We start from the raw sequence: 27,538 nt of genomic DNA, 5'->3' as shown, positions 1-27,538 counted from the left end.
TGGTATTCCTTCAGAGCAGAGTTGTGATCTTGTAAGCTAAGTAACTAGCTCCTCTAGTAGAAGGATCAGTCTTAATCATTAATTTAAAGCAAATTTAATATTCTAAGTCCTGTAAAAAGCATGAACTAGAACAGAAATATTATATATTTTCAACAGCTTTTAACTCTGAAATACAAAATGTCCACCTAAAAAACTATTTTTATACTCATTGTTTTTTCTCTCTTTGTACAGAATCCTCCATTTGCTATGCTGAGTTTGCTAGCTGCAGCTTTATTAGCACACAATTTGGAGTTTATTCTGCTGCTGTGAAATCAAGAGAGTGACCACAGCAGCCCCAGAATTTTTCCTTTATATATTTGTATAGTCATGATTGAAGAGGACTTGGTCTGTAGAACCATTAGCATTCAAAAGTTCAGCTTGCATTAGTCAGTGATAAAGAGGATGGTTTTAAATATGCATTTTAGTGTTTGGGCAAGCTGAGGGCTAATAGTGGTGGTTTATAGTTATTTTTGGGGGTAAAATTGCACAAAGTTGTGTGGTAAACTTTGAAATTCAAGTAACCTAAATCCTTGCTTCATTGGGGGTTTTTAATGTTTCTTTCTTTATCTTCCTTTGTGCTCCTTATTAGATCATTAATTACAAGGTCGTGTCAGTTACACTTTAAATGCATAATGATACAGACTCTAAGGTCTCATTACACTAATGTTACTGCTAATTATAAAACTGAATCCAGTAGAATATCATTCTTTGAAATGCCATGGATTGTTCATGGTAAAATAAGCAAACCTTGCAATTTATGACAGCTCATAAAATATAAATTATATCTCACGATAAAAACTGCATAATTTAAAAAAAATTGTCTATATTGTTTGAAGAACACAGAGCAATTCTCTTTAGTTTACTTTCCTTTACAAACATAGCAGGTTGGTTGGTAGACAAGAAAGTCCACTCCTGTTTTCATACCAAAGCAGTGATCTGTTAAAGATGGACTGAATTAGCTGGATGTTACTAGCCAAAGAGGTTTTTAGGTTCTTTTTGGCGGTCTCCATTTTTTTCAGTCTATGCCACATCAAATAAATGATTTTTCGATACCACCAGCTGAAACCAGCTGTTTGGCAGATGCTCTACATTGTTTGCCCAGTGTACAAAAAGCCAGTGTAGGTTCTGTCTCTGGTGACATATGGAATAAGCTCTACACTTGTTTAAGCAAATAGACAGCTGCCAGCTAATGGATCCATTAGCAAACTTCCCACAGAATATCCTGTCTTTATCACTGCATGAAATTTTAATAACTTTAAATCATTATTTTAGTTGAAAGTTAAGAAGACTTTTTTGTAAGACATTTGTTTCACAGAAGTGAGAGCACATCTTTTCTTGACAGAAACAATTTATTTTTTTATGCTAACACTGAGAAGTGAAGATAATGTAGCAGTAGAAATCTTCAATTTTTTTTCATCTTTCTATTAGCAATTTGTGAACCTCAAATGAAATTATTTTTCCATGTTATATAGCATGAGTAGTTATTTTTTAGTTGGAGAATTTTTTTAGTGGTTTTTCAGTGGGACTATATTTGCAGTCTTGCTTTATCCTTCTGGAGGGAGATTTGACTTGCTTGTTCTTCTGACTTTTTCTTCATAGTGAAAAATTACTCAAGTGCTCTTTTTTAGCTGTATGACCAATTTTAGTAATCAAAAGGAATGAAAACAATACATTGCAACCTAACCTGCCCTTCCCTTAGTGATTTTTCTTTGCCCTACCTCTTTCATTTAGTTCCTGTACAGTTTTAGTACCCAGTTTACACCAGAGGTTGAAGAGGGAGCAACTCCCTAGAGCATCTTTCCCGTTGTGGCACGTTGAAACAGCTACATGTGACTGACTTTGCTGGCCTCAACTTGTGATGAAGTCTCCAGAAGGCGTCTGGGGACATACTGCATTGTAACAGAAGTGCAAGAAGAGTACTTCCACTTGGCCCCAAGAAGAAACTCCCCATTTTTCTTGGGGTTTTTTTCTAGTGAATGGGTTTTGTTCTCAAATCCACTACAGCAAGTGAAGCAAACCTGAGGCTCTCCCAGCCCTTGGTCTTTAGGGTTTCAGAGGCTAACACCTAGCCCTCAAAATCTTCATGCTGATGGGTGGAGTATGGGGGGGAAAGTGAATATGGTGTTTAGAGGCATTTGCAGACTGCATTGCTCTGAGGTACCTGGCTGTAACAGACTCAGTTTATCCACCCGAGTTAAAGGCACCTCTTTCAAAGAAAAGTCTATCATCTTCCTTCACCACAGTAGAAGACCTTTCTTGAAGCACTCCTGACAATCTTGTGTCCCAAGGAACCAAGGAGTAACTTCTGTAAGTACCAACTGGAAAGAGCTGAGACACATTGGATGAACAAGTGGTCTCCTTGTGACACTCATCTCTCCGGGCTGGATGGACAAGGCTGCAGACACCCTCTGGGAATTTGTCAGTATCCTAGAATATGATGGCTCTTGAAAAAAAACTTGTTTTTTTTAGGCTGGTAGCTCATCCTTAAATGAAAGCAGAAAAAAACCCCAACAACACCAAGACTTTACTGGCCACACTTTCAGTTGTTGAACACAGCTTTCTTCATGATCTGGCACACTGCTATAAAAAGGAGTTGGGAAGATAAGAGGGCAGCATTGACTTTTTTTGCAGCTTTCTTGTTTGGCAGGGGGTTTATAAGGGTCCTGTGTCATTGTCTGAAGTGTTTGTAGAGTACTGAACAACAATGAACTTATGCCTTTTATATGACTTCTCCAAAAAGTGCAAGTCTGAAAATGTTAGTAAAATCTCATTTGATGATTGCTTCCTGGAGTACTCTTATTCTTCTGTTGATTTTTGTGGGCTTCCCGCTAACCTTCACTGTCCCTACAATAATCATTTTAGCTTCTGTTATTTCTTGAAAACATTCTAGCATAGGTTTGTTTTCATCTAGAGAGCAGATCAAGACAGCTGGGCTTGTAGTTCATGCCTTTTTGAACATAGTTTCCTGATAGACCTCCACCCTTCCCTCGCCCAAAACGTGTGGGTACAGTGATCAGGCCAATAGGTGAATATTTTTTCCAAAGAAAAAACAAGCTACTGAAGTTACTCAAGTAGATTGCTTCAGACACCAGTCTCCTCTAAAATAATGATTAAACTAACGGGAAATTGGTGGCTTGTGAATAACATACCTTGGGCCAGCGTTTCTTTGAATAGATGTACCTCTACAGAGCAAACATTCTCATTTGAATCTATTTCTAAACAGAGTTCAATGCTTCAGAAAGAGAGCCATGAATTTTATCGTAGAATTGTATTCCTTAATATTTTGTTACTGGTCAGGCAAAGAGTGATAAATATAGTAGTGAAGTTATTTCAGTTGTATACATTGTTGATAACAAATGAAGTACCAGAATAATCAAATCCAACGTTGCACACCAGCTGCTTAGGGATTTTTTGTTCTTTATCCAGTAATTTATTACAAGACTAAACAGTACTAAGTCATTGGGTTTTCCCCCCCATAGGGTGGGCAATCATTTTTTCTTTACTACTCGCTCTTGATTTATGTCTTCTTCCCTCCCCTCCTGCCTCTAATTCCTCCTCACAAATGCATGCACAGTATTTTACAGCAGTTCATGTCTATGTTTATCACTTTCAGAAGCTGAGGAGTTTGCTTGCTTAATTTTGTTTTGTAGGTATGCAGTTATAAAAGTAGAACATTTACATTTTTGTCTGCTTATTTCTGAAAGTCTTTCTCTTTGAAGTGCTGATTGAATCTCTGTTGTGAATCTCTGTTGTTAATCTCTTTAACCCCTTAAAGAAGATTACCTTAACAGTGAAGTGGCTGGGGAGGGGAGAGGCAAAGGAGAGGCTGTTTTTCTAGAATGAATTCAGGTCTTCAACTTAATGGCTTTTCTCTGTGACACTCAAGTATTCCAATAGTAACTTCTTGCTGCTAACCACGGCTTAAGTGGGTGAGCACATGTGGGTGATAGTAGTTATAACTGCAGTACAGCCTAGTCTTGTCACCAGCCATTTGCTCAAATCAGCAATTCCTTGGGCAACATCCAGCAATTTTACCGGACTTGGTAAATTACTATCTTTTTTTCTTTCTTTTTTTTTTTTTTAATCTTGAGGTCTTATCGGCCTGTTGCAAGTTAACCAAATGCCAGAATTAAGGGAGGAGGAATATTTGTGGTGGACAGTTTGTCGTACAAATGTGTGTATATTTCCCTTTTAATCTACTTGATTAACGTAAGTAGTGTGCTGCACTTTTAAATTGTGTGCTTAACTTCCACCCAAAAGCAAGGAATCAGTGCTATTAGCAAAGACATTTTTGCAAAGGTGAGTGAGTTTTTATTCAATGCTAGCAGAAAACATCGACTGCAGTTTTTTAAAAAGAATCAAAGAAATAGGCCTCAGAGGAAGGCAAAAATTCACAATAGGCAGCCACATGGCCAAAAGAAAGTGGTTTGGATTACAATGTCTTTTTGCAGTGGTAGGGATGTTAAACGGATATGATTCTGGGTGTTTGACTTCTATTGTGAATTAATAACTGGCTTTTCTACTGCAGATGGTAAGGCATTTTTTGTAGGGTATTTAGACACATTACATTTCTTATACATGTATTTGAGCTGTACTCTGTTGATGTTTGTTCACAGTTAATAAGTTGGCAATAATAGTATAAGTAAGAAAAAATTGAAAAGGTGTGCTTTTGTGATGATTCAGTATTCTGTGGAAAACTCTCAAATACGATTTGTAAAATTGCTGCTTGTTTCTGCATCAGTTATGTTGCAGTATTAGGGGCTGAAATGACAGGGTGAATATACTTAATCTTTTTGAGCAGTAAATTCCATACGGTGTTTCACTGGCTATGGACCTTGTTCTTTCCAGGAACTCTGATTCATGGTTCTTGCAGAAATTACAGTATCTTTAATATTGTAACGGTTAGTTATACGGAGGGTATTGGTTTCTCTCAGTGTGACTATATTAAGGCAGTATTTGTTTAAGTAAGATTTACTTTGTTCCGTATTTCTGTGTCTAATAGTTAACAAAGTAAGAGAAATTGAAAAGGAAAGAAATAATTAGACACACAACGAGAAACATTGTGTTTCCTTAATTGTTAGTTAGAGTCCATGAAATTGTTATTGTAGTTATCAAAAGATGTGGTTTTCATGTTTTTGAACTCCTACTGTTTAATTTTTTTAATTGATTCATTAGAGAATATGGAGCAGTTGATTTCTTCTTTGTGGAGGTTTCTACTTTTGAAGTTAAAGGAGATTTTTAACTCCCCCCCCCCCCCCCCCCGTGAACAATACAAGAATTTTAATGGCACACTAGTGCTGCATCTAATAGACACTCCTGTTTTCTTGCTGATTTGTTTCCCAGCTGGGGTAAGCCAGAAAATGCCTGCTACCAGTTTTCACCACCTGATAAATGGCAGGTGGTGACTTCTTAAGACTGAGTCATGTTAATTGCTGGCGACAGGTCTCCTCTCTGATTCTCTCCATCAGCAGGTTATAGGTGTCCCCACAGTAAACAGCTCTGGCACAGTCTGCCTGTAGTGGGAGCTGGTGGCAATCCTGGGCAAACGGGGTGATAAATTGTCACCTGTCTGGGCACAGTTCTATTTCTAAACCCTTGTGGATGTTGTAATTAATCTTCTAATTTGTTTTATACTTCTAGTTACACTCTAAAGCTTAACCCTGTCCTTTGGCAGTGGATATTCCAGATTTGTTTGCGAGCTGTATTTGGGGGGCTGGCAATGGATGAAAGGTTCTCTCTATCTTTAAAGATGTTATTTGTAATGCCACCAGTCAGTCAGGACTTCACTGCACAGGTACTTAAAAAAGAAAGCAGGAATGCCTCACTTGTTTTCTTTGTATAATTGCTTTGGATTTGCTTTGTATAACTGACACTGGATTTGCTGTATCTGTTTCACCCTCCACTGTGCTAGAGAAGCCTTCAGTGTCTTTTCCTCATCTGTTGCTTGATTCACTCCCCCTTTTTTTAATTTGTTACCATTTACAGTCCACCAAGAAACTGGAATGAAGAACGATTCAAATGTGCTGTTAATATGTGATGTTGTAAGGGAAAATAATTAGGACTTCTCTAGTCTGGTAATGGCTTAGATTTTATTCCAGAACACTTTTCATCAGAGTTTACACTCTGCATGTAGTTTAACAGGAATAAATTAGCATTCAGTGTAACTTTTTGGGAATCTCCTGTGTTAGCTGTCAAAAGACACAACATGAAGATGAACTTTTTTTTTTTTTCATCTTCTTCTCACAGAAGCAACCATGGGGTGCATTAAAAGCAAAGAAGGTAAAGGTCCAGCCATGAAATACAGAACTGAAAATGCTCCAGAACCTGTCATTTCCCATGTCAGTCATTATGGATCAGACTCCAGCCAAGCAACACAGTCACCGTCAATAAAGGGATCAGCAGTTAATTTTAATAGTCATTCCATGACTCCTTTTGGAGGGCCTTCAGGAATGACACCCTTTGGAGGAGCATCATCTTCATTTTCAGCTGTGCCAAGTCCATATCCTAGTACTTTAACAGGTGAGTGTTACATAAAATAATGCTATCATTATTATTTGTTATTATAGCAGCTTGACAGTCATAGTCAAAAAATACTATGGCACATGGAGATAAATTGCAATAAATTGCCTTTTACAGATTTCTGATTTTCAATATCTTTACTGCTAGATAATAATTCAGTCTGGGTGCCTGGGGCTTGAGGGTTTGGTATTTAGGCTTTTTATTTTTTGTGGGGGTAATTAGGATGGCAGCACAGAGAAATTTGAGACTTATTAAAGACAATAATGAGAATTGATGAAATTGTGTTAGAAGTTCTAAGCTGTTGAAGGGATACATATGGGATAATGGCTTTAAACTTGGAGAGAGGTACAAAATGAAAAACACTTCAGATTCAGGAAATTGATATTTTAAACTGGGTTTCAGGCTTGATTAGCTGTGAGTTATATTAATACAACATTGAATATGTTTATTTATAAAGCTAAGCAGGATATGCAGTATATTCTATATAAACAACATGTGTGAAACAAAAGAGCAGAAATCTCATTGTTGGTGGTCATATGAAAACCAAAATTGAAAACGTAAAAATAGAATTTGCAAGGCACAGAGACCTTCTTGACTGAGCTACAGAAGATACAGCATTTTAAAGCAGCATGCACATCTTGATGTTATAAACCCACCTTTACATCAAAATCTTAAAACTTTATTCCAAAAAATATTGATTTTGTGCACATGGCTAATTTCATAGTTTTGATGGATATTTTTGAGAAGCTGTAATTTATTCTTTTTTTGAGAGAGAGACAAGAAAGAAAGAAACACTAATTTATTCTAGAAGTTTTGAACAGACTTCACAAAACAGAGTAAATAATTTGTTATTAGGCTATTTCTAGTTTTCCCACAAACCTATAATGTTGGCACAATTACAGTGCTTAAATGTTTCCTTTGTTATAGTGGCATTTAAAGTCTTTTAAACACAAGAAATTTGAGATCCATGAAAACCCACTCTGACCTTGACATTAAGCAATTCAGAAACCAAATATGAATTGTCAGGTCTGACCTCATATTCCTTTTCTTCAGAATTCATTAAAAACCAAATAATTAAAATGAGCATCTAGCCTGTCTCAAAATTTATGAGTCAGCTCATGGATGAACATATAAAGAAATTAAATAAGGGCAGCATTTCTTTATATTTATTAGCTCTACTGAGGGAAGTTTATTGTACTCATCTCCTCCAAGAACCTAAGTGTATTCTTTTTTACTAGATCTGGTTCTTAGTTCATGTGGGAATCTCCAGCAGTGTGTGTAGGCACTTTTGGGCTTTACCAGTCATCAGGTATATAAGCCCCCCCCAGGTACCACAAAACCTTTGCTGCACAGACCAGAAGGGGTGTTCCCTTGCCTGTTCCTGTTCCTGCTGGTAGTTAAGCATGTTATATCTTTAAGCAGACTCAACAAAAGAAATTTCTCATGAAAAGAGAGTCTAACATCTCATCGGTGTGAAATTGATTATCAGCAGGCAGGCTGATTTGTGTGAACACTCCCATTGTTTTTCAATTAGGTAAAATGATACTGCATATGAAATTATTCCTCCTTGTTCTGTAAAACCAGCCTATCCACAAACAAACACACTTTTTAAATAAATAATATTGTAGTAACAATTATTTGGTACATTCAGTACTGATTTTCAATACTGAATGTACCAAACACCAAAATTGGGTGTTTTTGTGAGTTGAATGAGATGACAACCTTCATCTGGCTGTAAGCTTTTTGTATTTGCGGCGAATAAAACACTGGCAACATTCTGTTGCCCTTCGCTTCGCAAGAGAGGAGAATAGATGGGCTTGTCAAACAGGATGTAAGTGTCAGTAGTACTTATCCAGTTGATCAGTGATGTGTGACAATAGGATGATATGGTTGTCATCGTGGACTGTAGTGAGGCTGAAAAGAGTTGAGCCATCTTTTATTCCTCTAGAGCAGAAAAGGAGAAGAAATCTGAGTTAGTCACACTGCTTCTGTATTACACATTCTCAGTCATCAGATACTTTGAATTTATACAATATTACTGAAAATCAAAACAGAAAAATGGACTGCTGTTCTTGCCTTCCATGAAGCTATGTGAGTACTAGTGCTCTGTAATCCTCATGCTAAACAAGAAGGTAAAGTCTTCTCTCCAAAACCAGTCATAGATTAGAGGATGGGAATACTGACCTAAAGAAAGGAAAACCTTTAAGGGAAGTCTTGTAGTCACAGATAACTTAAACAGCTAAACTAGATCACCTCGCAGTGATTCACAAAGAAAACAACTGCAAGAGACTTAAAATCATTTGACAGTATCTTTGTTTAAAACATTCTGTGCTGATGCTGCTCTCCTTAAGTATTTTATTATTCTTTGTTATGAAATAAATAACACTTGCGAGTAAGAACAAAAAGAGGTTTTAAGGTAGCTGAAGTGTTTTGAGGTTCATGGAGTCTCCCAATTTCTTTATATGCAGTTAAAAACTTTTGTGATATTGTGGCTTGAGGGTATTGATTTTTTTTCATCTGCCGAAGATGTCCCTGGGATGGTTTATTTCCATAATGTTTGCTTTCTGTTTGTTTGAATGTGGTATGTGTCCCCACAATTTTCTTGCTCCAGGTAGAAGTTTGTGTCATCAAAATAATGTAATAATGTAGTAATACAGGCAACAATTGGTAGAGCTGTGTTGATTTTTAACCTAAGTTAGGAGCTGTTAACTTCTAGGGAGTATTTTCATTCATTCTCAGTTCATAAATCACTTTTTAAAAAAACCCCCTCAATTACTCTAACCTCCTGTGGGGATTTTGTTCTGTTTCTCCTAGAGGAACTGTAAATTCATTTCCAGCTGAGGCCTGCTGAGAGACTGTAATCACAGGAAGACTCCAAATCAAATGAAAATATTTAAGTGATTAGGAGCTCTTGCGTCAGAAAGTCTACATTGCAAAAGAATATTTGATATAGACTATCCCTGTTGCATTACGTATTCTTCCTTTCAGATCATGTTAATTGTAAGATCTAAAATTAGGTGCAACATGTTTCTGTTGGTGGACTTCCGTATATGTCCTGGTGCGTATCAGAGATATAGTATTATACATTTAAAAATAAGTTATTGCTTGGACTATCATCAGGCTTCTTAAATGTCCATTATACTGTTAAATAGCATTTCAGGAGCTTAAAAAGTCTTTTTGAATTATCCATTTGCAGTTTTCTATTTTAACTTTCTCCTAGTTACAGTAGCTTGTACATCTCAAACAGCCTGTTCTCCTTTCCCTCTTCTTCCTTTAGCCCAGTTTTGTAGATTAGTTCTTTGAAGTGTAGAAAAAAGTTTCCTACCAGTAAATGTAGGATTCTTCCTACTATCCATCTCTCTCACATCTGTCTGGTTTGTGGGACACGTTCAACAACGTGCCCTATAGCAGAAGTGGGATGGGGAAGCAAATCCCATAGGGTTGGTAGAGTGCAGCTGTTCCTCCTGTGACCTGTCTTGGTCCTTGTTCTCCAGAGTAATGGACTGATGTATCATCCTCAGCAAGAGTCTGTTTCACGGCTGGGGAATTAAAAAAATCGTTAGTCCTAAAGCAGAGAAATGTCTTTGTACCCTACAAGAATAATTTTTTTTCTGGTTCAGTTCCTTGAGTAGATTTTAATGTGTAACCTCAGAAAGTTGGGAACACATCAGTTATTTATAGCTAAGTTCATCAGGAAACTACTTCTGTAAAAATTATTGGCTGATGGTTCACCGTTGTGGTGTTGTGGAAATTGCATTTCTTAACAAGAAACAAGCCTAATAAAGAAACTAGGGGATTTTTTTACTGCTGATATGTCATGCAGGTTTCTGTATATAAGTGCTGTAATTATTAGCGTAGTTCCAGCGATGTATCTAGTGGCCTTTTTTGGTGTGGAAGCATATTTTTAGGATGTCTGTTTATAGGCATTGCTCCATTTTAAAAAATTAGCAGATTATTAATCCATCTTCCAAAATGAGATACAACCCAGAGTGTTTAGTTGCTTTCAAATCTAAATTGATGAGTTGTTTCTTAAGTCCTTAAATCAAGTGTTGCAACATTACTGCTATATCATATGTTATTTTTTTTATTTTTCCTAAGGTGGTGTTACTGTATTTGTGGCCTTATATGATTATGAAGCTAGAACTACAGATGACCTTTCATTTAAGAAAGGTGAACGGTTCCAAATAATAAATAACACGTAAGTGTTCTCATTCACAGACTTCACATGGTTGTTGGGAATAATTAGATCCTCAACTCTTCTTGAAATCTATGTATCCTATTTCAGTGAAGAGTAGATTGATTTTGTTCTTCTTTTGGTGAATGCATGCAATATTCAACATGTATGGGGTTAAAATATTTATACAGCTAAGACAATAATTGCACTGAGATCAAGATTTGGGTGCAGATGTAGAACTGTAGCGACTGGCACAGCCCCAAGCCTGTCCTTGGGTGATTGGGTGACTCCCTCCCACTCCCTGCCCCAGGAAGGCACAGCCACCCCCTTCAGGGCAGAAAAGGTGGAGATGTGCACTGTTCCATCCCAGACTCTGCACTGTGCAGATACCCTCTGACAGGATTCCAGATTTCATGGGAGGTGGGCACAGTTGGCACCACCGCACTGCAAATTCCGGAGACGAGTGTCCTGTACCAGGGACATCTCAACATGGAATTGCATCTAGCTGGCCTCCACAGTAAACTCATGTGCAGATAGTTTATGGGTAGTTTGATGTTCAGTTGCAACAGGATTACTGCATTACAGTCTGATTTGTAGAAGTCTAGTGAAAAGAAAGTAATTTGTTTGCTTTGGAGGTTTCCTTACACACAACTTTTTGGTGCGGTAATAATTCTAATTCATACATGTAGCAGTTTTCATTTCTTCAGTTCTCTTAGTTTTATTAGCTGGCTTCCTGTCCTTTACTGCTGTCAGCATACAGGCAGAATGAGCTGAAGAGGCAGATGAAGACTAGAGAACTGGGAAGTTCATTTACACGTCTCTGCCATAAAACATTTTGGTTTTACATTTAAAAAAACAACCTAACCAAAAAAAAACCCCAAATCTTGAAAATAAGAAATTCTGCTAAGAGGCACTAATGTTGCTTAGAACATAAGAAGATGCACGTAAGTGCAGTACAAAATGGTTTAGATGCCTTCATAATTAAAATAACATGTTACCTAAATTTGCCTGCCTTTCGTATGTGTCTACAGGTGCCAGGGAATTATGCATTGTTTATATGTGGAAGAGGTAACTGATGTTTTATTGCAGGGAAGGAGACTGGTGGGAAGCAAGATCCATTGCTACAGGAAAAACAGGCTACATCCCAAGCAATTATGTAGCTCCTGCAGACTCCATTCAAGCAGAAGAGTAAGACTTCTATCCTGTCAATCCGTTCTTATTATTCATTCTGCACTTTGTACCCTGTGATACAGGGTACAGGGATGTGAATCCTTTAATTCAGTATATGTAACATTTTAGGATAAAGTAGGAGAATACTACTAATTAAAGAATAGCAATGCTACTTGGATTGTGTCAAAGGTATAATTATTAGTAAGTGTGAGGTGGACACTCATGCAGATGTTTTATGCCTGTTTGCTATACTTGGGGCTAAAGGAAAAATGATAGGAGAATGCAGCAGAGGTAAGAATTGGAGTACATGCATTGCATACCACATAAAGCAAAAATGAATGGGATTTAGTTGAACAGTTCACACACCGTCAACTCTACGTTTTTATCCTTATTTTTGCTTGCCAAACCCTGATTCAACATCACCTATATCCTTGGTATCACCTAATCTTGCATTCTAAAATAACATTTGTTTCACAGTTATTGCTAATCTATTAATCTATAATAACTTTTTGGTGACAAAATTGTTTGGTACCCTAAGATGAATGTGGAAGATTATATTGCTTTGTGTGCCAGTACTTTCTAAATTTATTTGCAAACAAAGATCCCAGAGAGCTTACAGAATCACATAAAGTGACTGTGGGAACTGTGAGTTGGAGTACCGTTTCAGGTTATGCTTGTTCCAAGGGATTGTATTTGTTGTACTAGAAATATAAAGTTCCGCAGCTCTTGCTTCAATATACAGGCATGGTACTGCCAATAAGCAGTTCCCTGATACATGATCTGTGCACTTCTCTGCTTGCTACTGCACTTCTGGGAAAAGTGCCTGATTTTCAAGATGTTTCCTGAATCTCAAGCTGAGATTTTAGCATGTTGCTGCTGCTGTCACTTGGCTCTTTGCTATTAAAAAGTGATTGCATCAAAGCTGCGGTGTTATTCTACACCCTTGAGTTTCATCTGGTTTTAAAATTACTATCTTTTTCTTAATTTTTTTTTTTAGACGTTGAGGGTTTTTTTTTTTTTTAATTATGCAATAAAAGCATACTGTCATCACAACTGTGGTGGTGGTAAAATGGAAATTATAGCCTTTTGCAAAGAAACCGTGGCTCCTAAAGATTGGCAGAACAGAGTGGTGAGATTTGTCATAGGTTTGTGATGACTAGAGGTGAGAGTGAAGGGTGATTAATAAGGAAGGAAGCTTTTTAAAACTGACTGTTTTAAAGAACCAGTGCTAATTTTAATAAAGATCACCACAGCATTTGGAATACTGTTCATTTGCTTTAGAGTTGGTTAGCCCTGTGCTTTGATCGTGTTTACAGGTTTTATGTTGTGACTGCAATTGGAGTTTCAAGTGCAAAAGTAATATAGAGCCCCAAGATGCTAGGATTTTCTTTAAGCAGCCTTTTCTAAGCCCAAAGGATATATGTTCCATTTATATCAGAAACTGCTTGTGACAGGATCCATCTTATTCATGTGTCTTTTGAATTACACCGTAATAGAAATGCTTAATGGCAATAAAAACAACAATTAAACCCTGCCATTATTTCATAGGTAATTAAAAATAAAAAGCACTTTACAATATAGTTTATAAATTGTTGTAGTAGCCTGGGGAAGAGATATTTTCATGTGAAGTCATTAACTAGGGCTCAGTAAGATTATAGGTTACATCCAAATTGTCTCAAGCATGCACACCCTCATGTCCATTTCTAGCTTTGCACATCTGCTTAAACAGTCAAACTGCAAATACAACAAAATGTAAGAATAAGTTTCAAATTCCCCAGAGATTGCACAGGCCATTCTGTTCACAGGCCAGCAAAATGATATTTCACCCACAAAGCCATTGTTTTTCAGCAGTCTGCAATACTATTTCCCATCACTCATGAAGCCAGATTTGCTTGATGCTAAGATGGTGACAAATAGAAATGTTTGAAATTTACACTTTGCATCACTTTGTGATTTCTGAGGCACATAATCAAAATAAAATGTAGTTAGAAATAAATGTTTTTTCGAAGTCTAGTGTTCATTTGAAGATGGACCTTAAAATTATCACTGGCTGAGGACAGTGCCTCACGATGTATTCATCATGATGAGCACACTGTGGGAGCATGTAAGAAATTCCTTTTGTGAAAGAACTTAAGGCAAGAAAAAATGCAGGTCTTTTTAAGATATCGGCATACTTTTTGGTATCAGGATGATTCAGCAAAATGGAGTGTTACTCATAGAGAAGTAAATGATACCTATAATAGGTGTGTTTCTAAATGATCAGTAGAATCATATACTGAGGTAATGAAGGACAGGAGGCAACAGAAATTGAAACAGAAGGGTTTCCAATTGGATATAGGAAACCTTTTAAACCTGAGAACAGCCAGGAAGGGGGTACAGGTTGCCCAGGTTGGCAGTTCATCCTTCGAGGTTTTCAAGCCTGAAGTGGACAACATCCTGAGCAACCAGGTCTGATTTCACTGCTGACCCTGCTTGCAGCAGGAGGCTGGACCGGAGACCTCCCAAGAGCCCCTTTCAACCAGAATGAACCTGTGATCCAGTGATATTTATGCACACCCACTTTGCTTTAAATACTGTTTTCTAACATTAAGCCTCTTAGAGAGAAGAGGCTTTATGTTCTTAGAGAAGGTGGTTTCAGCTGTTGCAGTGTTTTGAGAGTTCTACCAAAGAGGGTCGTCTGATTCAGCCTGACCTATAAACTTAGCCAGAAGAGGGTGTTACTTTCAATGTTAAGTACAGTTGATATCCATTGTCAAACCACCAGAAAACCATAATATTTGCAGATATAGTCCTCTTTACATGTCTTTTGCAAACAACAGAAATGAGAGTCATATAGAAATAGGTCATCTTAATCTTGTGATTATATGGATGTCATTACTTCTGTTGATCTGTATCTGCTTTGGGGTATTAGTGGTCCAGTCAATGCTTGAGATTTCCAAACCTTTTGTTATATGAGTACTAAAGAATAGGAAGCTTTTACTTACAAGTTTCCTTTAAAATTTTCTAGGTGGTATTTTGGTAAGATGGGCAGGAAGGATGCAGAAAGGCTACTTTTAAATCCTGGGAACCAGCGTGGTATTTTCTTAGTAAGAGAGAGTGAAACCACTAAAGGTATGTATATGTCTGTGTATCATTTCTCTCTCCCATTCCCTCCTCCCCCCCCACCAAGGTGGGCATAATGACCTTTTTTATGTCTATCACATGTCATGTATGTATGTGGACATGTGTGTGTATAATGACAGTTGTGTGGATAAGTTAAATATGTTTTTAAATTTTAGTGAAGAACCAGGTGTAACTTGTTTCCTAGGTGCTTATTCCCTTTCCATACGTGACTGGGATGAGGTCAGAGGTGATAATGTGAAACACTACAAAATCAGAAAACTTGACAATGGTGGATACTATATCACAACCAGAGCACAATTTGAATCTCTACAGAAGTTGGTGAAACACTACAGAGGTAAGCCCAAGTTACAGTGTTCCAATGCTGCCTTGTGCCTGTTGTGAGGAAGAAGGACTGCGTATGTAGCTTATATTTAAAACCAAAACTATAACATTTTATTTTTGATTTCAACAAACAGTAAATGGACTAGTTCTTTTTATCAGCATTAAGATGTTTCTTCCGTTACAGTCTTACCCCTGCTTAACTATGAAGCTTACTTTTTCTGTTTTCCAGAACATGCCGATGGGCTGTGTCATAAGCTAACGACTGTGTGTCCCACTGTGAAACCACAAACACAGGGACTAGCAAAAGATGCCTGGGAGATTCCTAGAGAATCCTTGAGGCTGGAAGTTAAGTTGGGCCAAGGATGTTTTGGTGAAGTATGGATGGGTAAGAGCTTAATGTGACACCTTTCAGTTTTTCCTGTGAATGTTTTAATAGTATTTTAGGTAAATCAGTATCGGGATCTGAAAAGGTAATATCATAATGAAATGAAGGGAAGAAGTACCAGTTATGATCAGGCATGTAACACTAAAATTAATATTCAGTATAGTTTCGTTTATAATTATTCTGTTAGCTAAGAAAACAGAAGCAGAAAGTCTGTTCAGTATTATAGTGGAGAATAAAACCTGATTTGTTGCTTTAGGAACATGGAATGGAACCACAAAAGTAGCAATCAAGACACTAAAACCTGGTACAATGATGCCAGAAGCTTTCCTGCAGGAGGCTCAGATCATGAAGAAATTACGACACGACAAACTTGTTCCACTGTATGCAGTTGTTTCTGAGGAACCAATCTACATCGTCACTGAATTCATGACAAAAGGTGTGTGACAGAATAGTTAGAGGTACCATGTTTAAAAGATTATTTAAGACCTCAGCAGTAAATTAAATGTTTAATTAATGTTAGGTTTAAGCTGACTGGAGTATAAGTGTTAATTTTGATTAAATTAAAATGAGTAACGCTTGACCTACTTGAAGCAGTTCTGATTTAGATCGTGGGTGGATGCATGATTTTTTCTGCACATCTGTGTCACCCTTGGTAATCTTCCAAGCACAAGACTGGGGGGTTTTTTCTCCTCATTTTTAGTGTGTACTGCCTGTCACATTTAAATTGGATGGTATAGCTGGGAATGTCATTATATCATCGTATCATTATGCCTGTAGACAAGTTACGCTCACAACAGAGTACACTGGGCTTTCGGGTTTTTTTAGTGTTTCTTTTCCAGCAGTGTAATAGTAAATTTTAAAAAGGTTGAGGGATTTTTTTCCAGACTCCCTCCTTTATCTCCTTGTGTTCAGTCTTTCATCCTTCTTCCCTTGGTTTATATCATTTCCCCCTCCCCCTCCAGCTGAAACACAGATTTAGAGATTTAGGCTGAATGTAGAAATAAACATCATAAGGATATTAGTGTTAAGAAGCAGCAGATTTTCAAGTCAATTTTTCCATTTTTTATAAAATACAGACTTCTGTTCAACTCACAGAGAAATTTTGCTATCCTCGTAAGATACAGAAGCAATGTTTAAGTCCAAGAGAGTGGCTAGTTGTGTTCAGTACTGTGCCATACATATGTGGTTTTGGTTTTTTCCTGTTTTGATGGGGTTTTTAAAGGGCTGTACGTTTGAAAAGGTAGATGGGAATAGAAAATCTAAAAAGTTCCTTCTGTGTTGTTGTTATTTCCAAATAACACTAGACAGTATCTCTTTCAGATCTAAAACTGCCATGCAAAATCTGCTTTCATTGTTCAAAAATCAGGTTTTAAAAAGGCAATCAGGAAAACAAATATTTATAATTGTCTGTCTAAGGAAAAGCAAGGTTTAATACTAGAACTGGTTACCTTGCAAAAGCAGTATTAATGAATTGGAAAAATAGTTGTACATTTGTCTAAATTATGGATTCAAAATGCCATTGGAAGTTTCTGTTCACTGTTTTCATTTGACAAACTTCTCACATTTTACAAAAAACCCATAAAGCTTCTTTGGTGGTTCATACTTAAAAGCTAGTAGAACAATTTTTTTATATTTATATTTATCCTTTTACAAGGAAAAGGGGTGGATAAGAACTGCATAGTACCCTATTTTTTTTTTCAGTGTGGACAGGTTACTAGAGATCAGTGTGAAATCTTTGCCCCTCTTTGGTCCTTTGAGCTCATTAACCAAGATCGAAAGAAGTGTGTAAAAACACACACAGCAAACAGCAGCAGCAGTGTGGGTCTGGCCTGCCACATTTTTGCTTTCAATACAAAAATACAGCAAATCACTAAAGTCATGTTGGAGGAATCTAATTCATGGTTACTGCTATGAATCCACTGCAGGATACACAATTGAGTGGTTTCTTTCCCCACCATCACCACACTTGTAATTTTGTTGTTGTAATTTTGACTGTGACAAGACTGATTGGTTATCAGTCTTCACCAGTTTCTTAGAAAAAGGTCATGTTCCTATTTCTTATGGCACAATACCACCTGTAGAGAAAGCTGTTGTGCCAAAGACAGAGCTATACTGCATATGTAAAGATTGCTGTCTACAAAGAAGCACAGCTCCTTGGAACTGATTTCAGATACTGCTTATGTTGTAATATTTTGGGTACAATTGCATTATATAAATGGGAGAAAATAATACACTGTAAAGAATTAAAGATAGTTTTGTTTTCCTCTGTAAGGAAGAAAAAGCAACAGAATAAAAGCAACAATTTCAGGATAATTTCTCTAGTGTATAATTGGGACTGGCAGAAAAATTTAAGGGATAGAGGTTTTTTGTTCTGTAATTATAAATCTCACTGTGGAAGGCAGTCCAGCTAGGAAGAGCGTTGATACCAGCAACACTGGAAAAATTCTAATGTATTTCTCTATAATCATCAAGCAGCAGCCTGTTTTATTAGTTAGCTGAATTATTGAAGTGGATTCCAAAATACTTGGATAAAACTGCTCTAACTAGTTATCAGCACAGAGGTAACTTCAGGCATGGTCATTGAGTTATGTATTCTGGTAAATGATGGATTTTCAAATACAGATTTCATGAGATGAATGAAATGTCTCAATCATAATGTCTAGGAAATAAATCTCATTCGTGTTTTCAGGTCAAGTTAATTTTTTTGTTTTTTCCTCCCCCCCTCCCCCCATGTGTCCTCTGTTACAGGCAGCTTGCTAGACTTCCTTAAAGAAGGGGAAGGGAAATACTTAAAACTCCCACAGCTGGTCGACATGGCTGCTCAGGTACTAAGAAAACTCTATGTTGTGCTTAGAGAAGAGATATCAACTAAACATAAATATTGAATGCTCTGGCTATTTTATGCTGCTCTGTCTTACACCTTCTGTTGTAGGTTTGTAATGTGTCAAAAAAGAAACAGTCTAGTTCACAATTAGCAGATACTGTATAGCTGGACACACTCTAATCAGTGCTGGCACAAGCTCTTGCTAAGCTATATTTCCTATGCTTATACAGTGATAATAAAGCTAAATAAGGGGGTACAGCTTAATGCTTGGGAGAAATGCATAACGTCATGAAAAATAACCTTTAATAACACTTTCCTTTTAAGATTGCTGATGGCATGGCTTACATTGAAAGGATGAACTACATCCACAGGGATCTCCGGGCAGCTAACATTCTTGTAGGAGACAATCTTGTGTGTAAAATAGCAGACTTTGGTTTAGCAAGGTTAATAGAGGACAATGAGTACACTGCAAGACAAGGTAAGGCCGATTTATTTACTGAATAAATAAGACCTGTTACCTTCAAATGGCATATTACATTTAGCAGAACACGTCTGTATATTCTGTCTTCATGAATAAAGATTCTGCATTTAAGTGGATTTTCACAGCTATGTTTAGGTGACCCCCTCACCTAAGTACAATTCTAGTAAACTTTTCATTTTTCAAAATTATTTGGCAATTTGTTTATGTTCTCAAAAAGTGTTTTTAATTATTTTTGGGGGATAAAACATGCTACAGAAGAGAGATGAGATTCCAGAGAGATTGCTCATCAGGTTCACTTTTTGAAACCTATTTAATTAAGAATCTCAGATGTCTTCAGTGTTTCCAGAAATTGTAGCCAGTAGTTGCTGCCCTAGTTTGAGAAATACTAAAATACTAAACCACCTCAGATTTTCTCAACAAAGCAAATGTAAAAATGTTTTGAGTTCAGTGTTCTTTTTTAAATATTTTGCAGTGTAAGCAAGTTACCCATTAGCAAGAGAAAAATTGAGTATCTGTCTTTCCAATGTTTGTAGGAGCTAAATTTCCAATTAAATGGACTGCTCCAGAAGCAGCATTGTATGGTCGGTTTACAATCAAGTCGGATGTGTGGTCATTTGGAATTTTACTGACAGAGCTGGTAACAAAGGGGAGAGTGCCATATCCAGGTAAAAGGAAAAGTTTAATAGATTTTTCTTTCCTTTGTTGTATTGTATGCTTCTGAAGTTACCTTTTGTACTTTTTGCCTTCATTCAGAGTCCACAGTTCAGAAGCAGACATAAAAACTTAGTCACACCTCACTGGTTCCTTTGTTCACAAAGCTACTTTGTTTTATATGCAGATTAACTATCACATATCTTTTAAAGTGCTTTAAGATAATAGCATTTGTATATGTGACTGATAGTTTGTTTCAAATTAGTGGGTATATCCTTATGCTTTCCTATCTGTGTGTTCATGATATTTCTACTTTTGACATTTTCCCAGGCTGCAGTGAGCATCAGTAGACTGAACCCACTAAACCAGTTTTTGAAACTAAACATATTTCAGTAGATATTTTGCTGTGACTGCAATTTGTAAGGCAGTTCTGTTAGGTATATGGCCTGATTTCAAATTAAGTGGTCTTTGAATGGAACCTAAGACAGACAGAAGGTATTTGTGCTTGAGTCTCCTTTTTGAAAGGACAGGTTCAAGGCAGTAGGAAAGTGAGAAAGCATACATATGGAAGAAGGACCAGGTGTTGAGGAATTAACAGTGTACTGAAATAATTTTCAGAAAATGTATTTAATGCACAATGTAAAAAATTCACTCATTATAAAGTGTGTTCATTAAAAGTTCTGTTCTGGTAGATCCACATGTATGGCAGCTGGAGAGACACTTTTAAAACTTTGGGAAACTGTTCTTTGCACAGTGTCATTCAGAGTTAAAATGCTTTCCTTTTAGGGATGGTGAATCGAGAAGTTCTGGAACAAGTGGAACGTGGATATAGGATGCCTTGTCCACAAGGCTGCCCAGAGTCTCTCCATGAGTTAATGAAACTGTGTTGGAAGAAAGACCCTGATGAGAGACCAACATTTGAATATATACAGTCTTTCTTGGAGGACTATTTTACTGCTACAGAACCACAGTACCAGCCTGGAGACAATTTATAAGCCAACAGTCTATATAACATGCACAAATCTGCCAAATGTAAAAGACTTGCAAAGGATTCCTGAAGTCTCTAAGGAATCACAGGAAAGAAAATCTTCGCTACTTTGCATGCTCTTAATGGCAAACTGGAATTTCATAATGCAGTTGCACAAAACCACTTTTGAAGTGTTATACTCTAATTTACCAATGACATGTTTTTATTTTTTCCTCTTTCCCAACTTATTTTCAGGGTCCAAAGGAAGCTTAATGAAAATAAGGGGCAGAAAAATGAGTGTTGGTGTGAACAATAGCAGAAAAACCAATGTTTCAAATCCTTTATTTTCCCAACATTTGCTAATCATTCTACTAAAGAGGGAATTGTCTGGAATTAGTGACCTTGGGGTAAGGCATTTTTAAAGCAGAAGAACTTTGTGGGACCAAGCAATTCTATTCCAGTTCTGTAAGACTCCCTGTGTTTAAAAATACATGTGTGTGCCCCCCACCCCCACCTCAAAAAAGAGATGGTACAACTCTATTTGATATATAGTCTTGATATTTAAGCTTCCTCTTGCATGGACTTAATTAGGGTAGTCAGGTTAAAAGAGAAATTGGAACAGTGAATGAGAAACGTGATCTAAATGGTAGGCCTCAATAGTGAAATTAGAGAGCATAATGCACTGTGTTAATACCTGTATTAATATAACTGGAAAGTAGCATGAGAGGTTTTTCTTTTTTCTTTCTGCATAACTAATTAAGAATAATTGAAGGTAACTAGAAAATGAGGTAATATTTTATAAAATTATGTTGATAAAGTATGATGTTATTTGAACTTGAAGCTATGTAATACAATCAGGGGGGGAAAGCCTTTAATCTTCTGAGCTCCAATCCAACAGCAAGCTTTTGTATGGGAAGACTACCTGAACAAAGCTCACCAGGAAAGCAAGACTGAAGCTGGTAAATGACCACTCTTTAGTCCTTTTTGAGAGACAGGTTTGGTACTGTTGTATGTGGCTTTTTTGTGTTAACAAGGGTGGGTGCCACAAATGTTATCTGTCACTAGTTCAGGGATTTGATTGCACTTTTGCTTTTCTTGACTATTAAGACACACACATAGTTGCTCTTCCTACTTCTGCCCTTCCTACAGAATTATTTAACTAAAAATAAGCAAAAGAAAATGTGAAAGTTTAAAAACTAAAGGTATAAAATATATTTAATACTGTCCAAATGATGAAATTTGCTGGCATTCAGCCCAGCTGACACTACATCTAGATTTACTTTCCTTGGCTACTGACATATCAAGCAATAACGTCATGTCTTTTACTCAGCAAGTTGCATGAGGTTCTTGAATTTCTGATCATGCTTAATTTTGAAACGCTAAACTCTTACTTAGCTACCAGGTTGGAATTCATATTATCATTGTAAAGCTATCCAACAAATGAATTTCAGAAAAGCTGGTGATACAGTTCTGGTACTAAGCATTCTTCATGGGTTTACACTACATTGAATCCAACTACCAAACAGATCTGTGTAAGAACAGTGCCATCATTTTTCATTTTCCCTCATCATCGCTCATCAACTGTACATCTGTGGTTATCAAATTTTAAAAGGGCTTTATGTAAGAAAAACAAAAATAAAAAAAAACACACACACACACAAAAAAAATCAGAAAACCCCAAAAATATGATGGAATTTTAATTTTTCTAAATATTTTAAAATTAATAACACAATCATATGAGTTTATGTATTACTACAGTCATAACAAGAAATGCCAAAAATGACACTGGCATTGTATGGATTTTTGATTACTGAATGGAACAGTTCATTGTAATAACACTTGTATAGTAAAGGAATAAAACACTAACTTAATGAACGTGTTCATTGTAAATGGTTGTGTATTATAAAACTTCTCCAAAAGAGTTTGTATGTTTATGAAAATTTATTTGTTTCACCTGAAGACCTTGATGTGGTTCTTACCCTAACAGAGTTTAAAATTCACATTCACACTTTTTATATAAATAGTAATAAGTTTAATTATGTAACTAAGTATTTTTATAAAGTATGGCATTGTTGAACTGTTTTGCAGAATTGGTTCAAAATAAACTTCTCCTTGATTGCATCTGCTTATTTAAGGTGGGGAGGGGAGAAGGTGGGAGGGGGACAAAAGCAGAGTAGCCTTCATGTTGAGGGGAAAAGGAGGGGAGTAAAACCTTCATGAGGTCTTTTTTATCCTCTGTAAATTGTTTTAATGTACTTTCATACAAGATTCTGAGTTCATAGTGCATTTTTGATGTTAAAACAGAGACATTTTCTAGCCTGTTTCAGAGGTCCTTGGCAGGAATTGGGTCGAACAATTCTGTCTGGGCTTAAAACTAACCCCTGTGATGGACAGACAGACAGACTTGGGATTCTTGTGAGAGCAAGTTCAACGTAGACTCTCAGCTGGTGGTCACTGCCATGCTGTAAGGCGAGCACATATCCTCTCTCTTGCTTTATCTGGTATTAGCAGCCGCTGTTCACTTCTGTGCAGTTTTTCAGGGAATGTTAAACATTTATTCTTGCGATAGCTCAAGCTTTATCTCAACCTCATTGAATGTTACCTGTCTCAATGACCAGTGCTATTCAAACTGCAGATCCTGGCGTGTACATACAGTGCTGCTGTAGTTTAAGGAGCTGGTACTGTGTGAGTTTCAATAATAACTAACGCAGCACTAAAATCATTCTTCTTACAGAACCTACAAACTGCAAAGTTTACTGTATTTTTAGTATTTCCTGTAATGTAATTAGTGTTTTACTATTTTTAATGAGAACAATCATGTAGTATCTGGTAATCTGTAGTCTTCCCTGTTGTCCATCAGAACCTTGTGATTCCCGTTCTGCATGCTAGACTCGCAGACTGTTTCTATCATGCATTGTTTCGAGCTGTAGTATTTTAAGAATATTTTCATACTATTTTTGAGTAAGCTGCCAAACATAAACACGTGTACGATCCTACTGTTTAGATAAAGTACATTCCTACTGGAGCATAAAGCATTATGAAAAGAACCTTATGGAAGGTAAAGTAGCCTTGGAAATGTTTGGAGGGTTTTTTGTTGGTGTGGGGACTTTGTTGTTTGGGGTTTTTTTGGCTGGTGTTTGTTTTGGGTTTTTTGGTTGGTTGGGTTTTTTTGCTTAAAGAAAGTCTCTTAGAGTTTGCTGATGGGCAGACACAAGGCAGAATGCTATCTTACCCACGTAGCCATCTACAATACTGTTTATTCTAAAACACTTTATCCACAGCTGGAATGAGTATAAATGAATATAAACAACTGAACTTAAGGAGCCCCCACTTTGGTTATTTATTTTCATCTATTCAATCCAATGAACTTCTCAGTTTTTAAGTTTTCCCTGAAGATGCTGTGGATGTTTGTATTTGTGCCAGCTTACCCCTAACATGCAAGACTTCGCTTAGAGCTACACAGTCACATTCAGTTGAAACCACATCAGCACTCACATAAACTAGGCAGTACATTGCAAATAGGAGATTCAAATTCTCACACCTGGCTAAGGAATTTAGGGCTAGATTTGAATAACGGATTTGGGCACCATAAGCAGGTCTGGGTGGATAACTGCTGAAGTCCAAATTGTGATACATCCAATAGCTGTTGTCTTGAGCAGTAGATATGTGGACTGTGTTCAAATGCCAAGAAGTGCAGGTGCCTTCATAGCCCCACGTCTTGCTCCTACTTCAGTCTGATCACAGTGCAGAAACAAACCAGCCATTGACCTTCCAGGCACTGCAGGAGGCTGGCAGTCATTGTGGGGCTCGGAGCCCACCCCACCCCAATGCACATATCTGGCAGACTCCCTTCCAAGACAGGGTGGGAAGAGTCTGTATATGGGAATAGGATTGTTGTATCTATTTTTGATATAACAGCCTTGAGTGTAAAACCTGGGTTCTGATCAAGAATCCTGGCTAACTAGTTGTCAGCTGTGAGAGACTGTTAGGAGATTGTTGAGAGTTGGGAGCAGAACCTGCTGCAGAACTTCACCCACAGCTGTAGGCTTTAGCACTTGCTCAAGGACCAGATTATTTTCTCTCTGCAGTTTTTCCTACTGACAAAGAGAACGTGTTAGCTGGAGAAACATCAACAGCTTCCCTGCCTTTCCCTTAGCATAGGGGAGAAAAAGAGGGAGAGTGAGACAGAAGGATGGAGGCAAGCAGCTGAGGCGCTGCTCTTCATCACTGAGCAGAGGGAAGCAGGCTGAGGGGTGTGGCATAGCAATATCGTATGTTCTCCTCTCTGTCATATTTTGAAAAGAAGGTAGAAATGCAGCGGAACTGAGGAGCATCTGTTCCCTTGTGCACAGTGGAAATGGAACAAGGCTAATGCCAAGTGCTGCTTCTACTCTTTGGTGGTTCTGGGCAGCTCACCCTGACTGGTTTCTAACAGAGCCCCTTCATGTTAGCTGAGGAGTCCCAAGCATTGTTTTGCTCTCATTTCGAAGAGTGAATCTTGATCAGCTTTTAGGAAATAATAATAATTAAAAAAAAAAAGGGTACTGAGAGCCTGACCCAAGAAATGCTGGTTGCTGGATCCCAAATTGACAGCATTTCAGACACTGGGAAGTAGCTTAGCATTCCTTTCCTAGTAAATGTGTGTGAATGTAGGATTTTGTGTTAGGCTTCCCTCCTCTCCATGTGGGTATGATGTGCCTAGGAACTTAACAAGTTCAGACATTACCCATGGGCCCCATGTTCTTTACTGGCCCTATTCTTTCAGCTTATTTTCCTTGGTTCTGCATGCAAACGTGCTTTCTGTAGGTAGCACATTGATTAAATTTTTTAACATTCTCTTTAAAGGCATAGTTTTTGTCAAATTGTAATAACCACTGTTATTGGGAGATGAAAGTGTTTATAGCACTGTGTACTTTTGCAGAACATGGTCCATCTTCTTGTAGCATTTAATTTACTGTAGGTGAGTAGAAGCAGGTGTTGGCCATCCTGTAGTTTTTGTTTTGGTCTTAAAGAAGAGAGGACAGATACCTAGTTAAACTCAGCAGGATCTGAGAAACAGACTGGAAATTTAAAAGAGAAACCTGAATACAAGCAGTCTTGATGAATTAGTGATGTACCAACTGGAAAGCTGACTGCTGTGAAAGCATTCCTTTCTTTAATCAAAAAGCTACTCCCAGCAGGAGCACTTCACCCTCTCCTTTGCCCTGCTGCTAGGTTATTGAGTCTCTAGCTGAGGCTACTGATAAGTACGTACTGGGAAATGGATAGATCTATGCATCTTACCTTTGGCCCTGAAAATCCATCGTGTTAAAACAATTCACTTTTTTTCCTGGATCTCCACGGGTGCCAGCTGCTGTATTCACCATTCATTCAATACCCCCACACACACTTATGCACATTTGGGGCAGCCTTCCAGGGGCTAAATGGCTGTTGATCCTTCTCTCAGCTTCAGTGTTTGGAAGCACCAGGGTTGTATTTGCTACAGTAACAAAGGGTAAGAAAGCACTTCTGCTCTTTCAAAAACAAAATATGATAAATCTCATTTCAGCATGACTCCTATGATAAAAGTGTCACACACAAAGAGAACACCTAATCATTTGACTGCTTCATCATGAAAACAGTTAGGATGGCTCCCTGCTTCTCCAGCAAGTGTAGTATGTGCCACTCAGGGAGATGCTCAAGGTGTGCTGTGGAACAGGGAATGACCATGCTAGATTGCAGCCCCTGCTCAGTTCTGCTAAGGAGGCCAAGTCAGTGATTCTGTCCTTCTGGAAAGTTCTCAAGAAAAGGCAAGAGTGTTGGCTCACATTTCTAGGAGTGGAAGTTGGTGACTAGATGACTTATGTTCCTTACATCCTGCTACCCACCTTCATCTCCTCTCAGTTCTAGCCTAGGTACTCGCTCTTCACCACAACTGATCAGCTTTTATTTCTCCATCATGTGGCTGTGCAGTAACAGCATGAACATATATGAGAATTCACAGAATTCAAGATTAGAAGCATTTAGCAGCCCTATGTACCATTTTTAGGTTTGTTGGTTTTTTTAATGGACAGTACCTGGTAAATTAAGCAGCTTTATTAGAGCAAGGTCAAATCTGTATGACTTTCACTGGAGTTTTGATTTGTTTCCACATTACCCTCTTCACTTCTGGAAGGGCTGTCTTTCAAAGTTGCTTATGGCTGCTGTAAATGTATATTAATTCCTTTGTGCTAAAAGACTGGAAGTACAAGAGAAATAATTTCCTTATTTACATTATAGTTTAGTGTTACTTGTTAAAGTAGCCACATCAAAATCCGTCCCTTTCATTTTCTTGACATCTTTATCAAAGAACTGCCATTTGCAAGGGGAGATTTTTTTTTTTGGTACGAAACTGATGTTCAGTCACTTGCTTCAATGACTTTAAGGTTACAATAACAGATTACTAGTAGGCTAAATATAATCTAATGGTGCCACTGTCATTAGAATGGCCCCAGCCTTTTCAGACTGCTGGTAAGTGTTTTGAAGAACAAGTGTGCATATACTTAGCAGTAGATATACCCCCTGAATTCAGCTGATCATTAAGGTAAGAAGGAATGACCCTCTCTGCAACTTGGGGATAACAAAGGGCATTCAGGAAGATAATGGGATACACATCCACTATGACAGGCCAGCCTACCTTGTGGAAATGCTCTTGATCTATTGACAAATAGCATGGCCTTCAATTGTTGTTTGTTCCGAAACATGTTACATCAGGCAATAGGCCGAAATCTACGGAGGATAGGAGACGTTTCTCCTGGGGGCTTCCAAAGCATTTGCCATCTTACCCAAAAATCCTTATTGCCTAATATATAGCATATCTCACATACTCTCAAACACTTCACAAATGAGATCAGTTTCATTATCTC

General features: G+C 37.5%; 1 protein-coding gene across 1 annotated transcript in view; it reads left to right on the top strand.

Annotated features, from left to right (window-relative positions):
• YES1 (YES proto-oncogene 1, Src family tyrosine kinase) overlaps nt 1-22,775 on the top strand; it is a 49,549-nt gene extending 26,774 nt beyond the window's left edge. The window contains exons 2-12 of the mRNA XM_064655722.1: nt 6,286-6,558; nt 10,657-10,756; nt 11,822-11,920; nt 14,910-15,013; nt 15,210-15,359; nt 15,576-15,731; nt 15,988-16,167; nt 18,480-18,556; nt 18,880-19,033; nt 19,570-19,701; nt 20,474-22,775. Of these exons, the coding sequence (XP_064511792.1) occupies nt 6,294-6,558; nt 10,657-10,756; nt 11,822-11,920; nt 14,910-15,013; nt 15,210-15,359; nt 15,576-15,731; nt 15,988-16,167; nt 18,480-18,556; nt 18,880-19,033; nt 19,570-19,701; nt 20,474-20,682 (1,626 nt within the window). The 5' untranslated portion in view covers nt 6,286-6,293 and the 3' untranslated portion in view covers nt 20,683-22,775. The remainder of the gene's footprint in view (nt 1-6,285; nt 6,559-10,656; nt 10,757-11,821; nt 11,921-14,909; nt 15,014-15,209; nt 15,360-15,575; nt 15,732-15,987; nt 16,168-18,479; nt 18,557-18,879; nt 19,034-19,569; nt 19,702-20,473) is intronic.
• Nucleotides 22,776-27,538: the final 4,763 nt, after the last annotated feature.

The sequence above is a fragment of the Pseudopipra pipra genome, chromosome 1 (genome assembly GCF_036250125.1).
Source record: "Pseudopipra pipra isolate bDixPip1 chromosome 1, bDixPip1.hap1, whole genome shotgun sequence".
NCBI lineage: Eukaryota > Metazoa > Chordata > Aves > Passeriformes > Pipridae > Pseudopipra > Pseudopipra pipra.
Note: the sequence above shows the minus strand (reverse complement) of the source record. Positions and strands in the feature narration are given on the sequence as shown.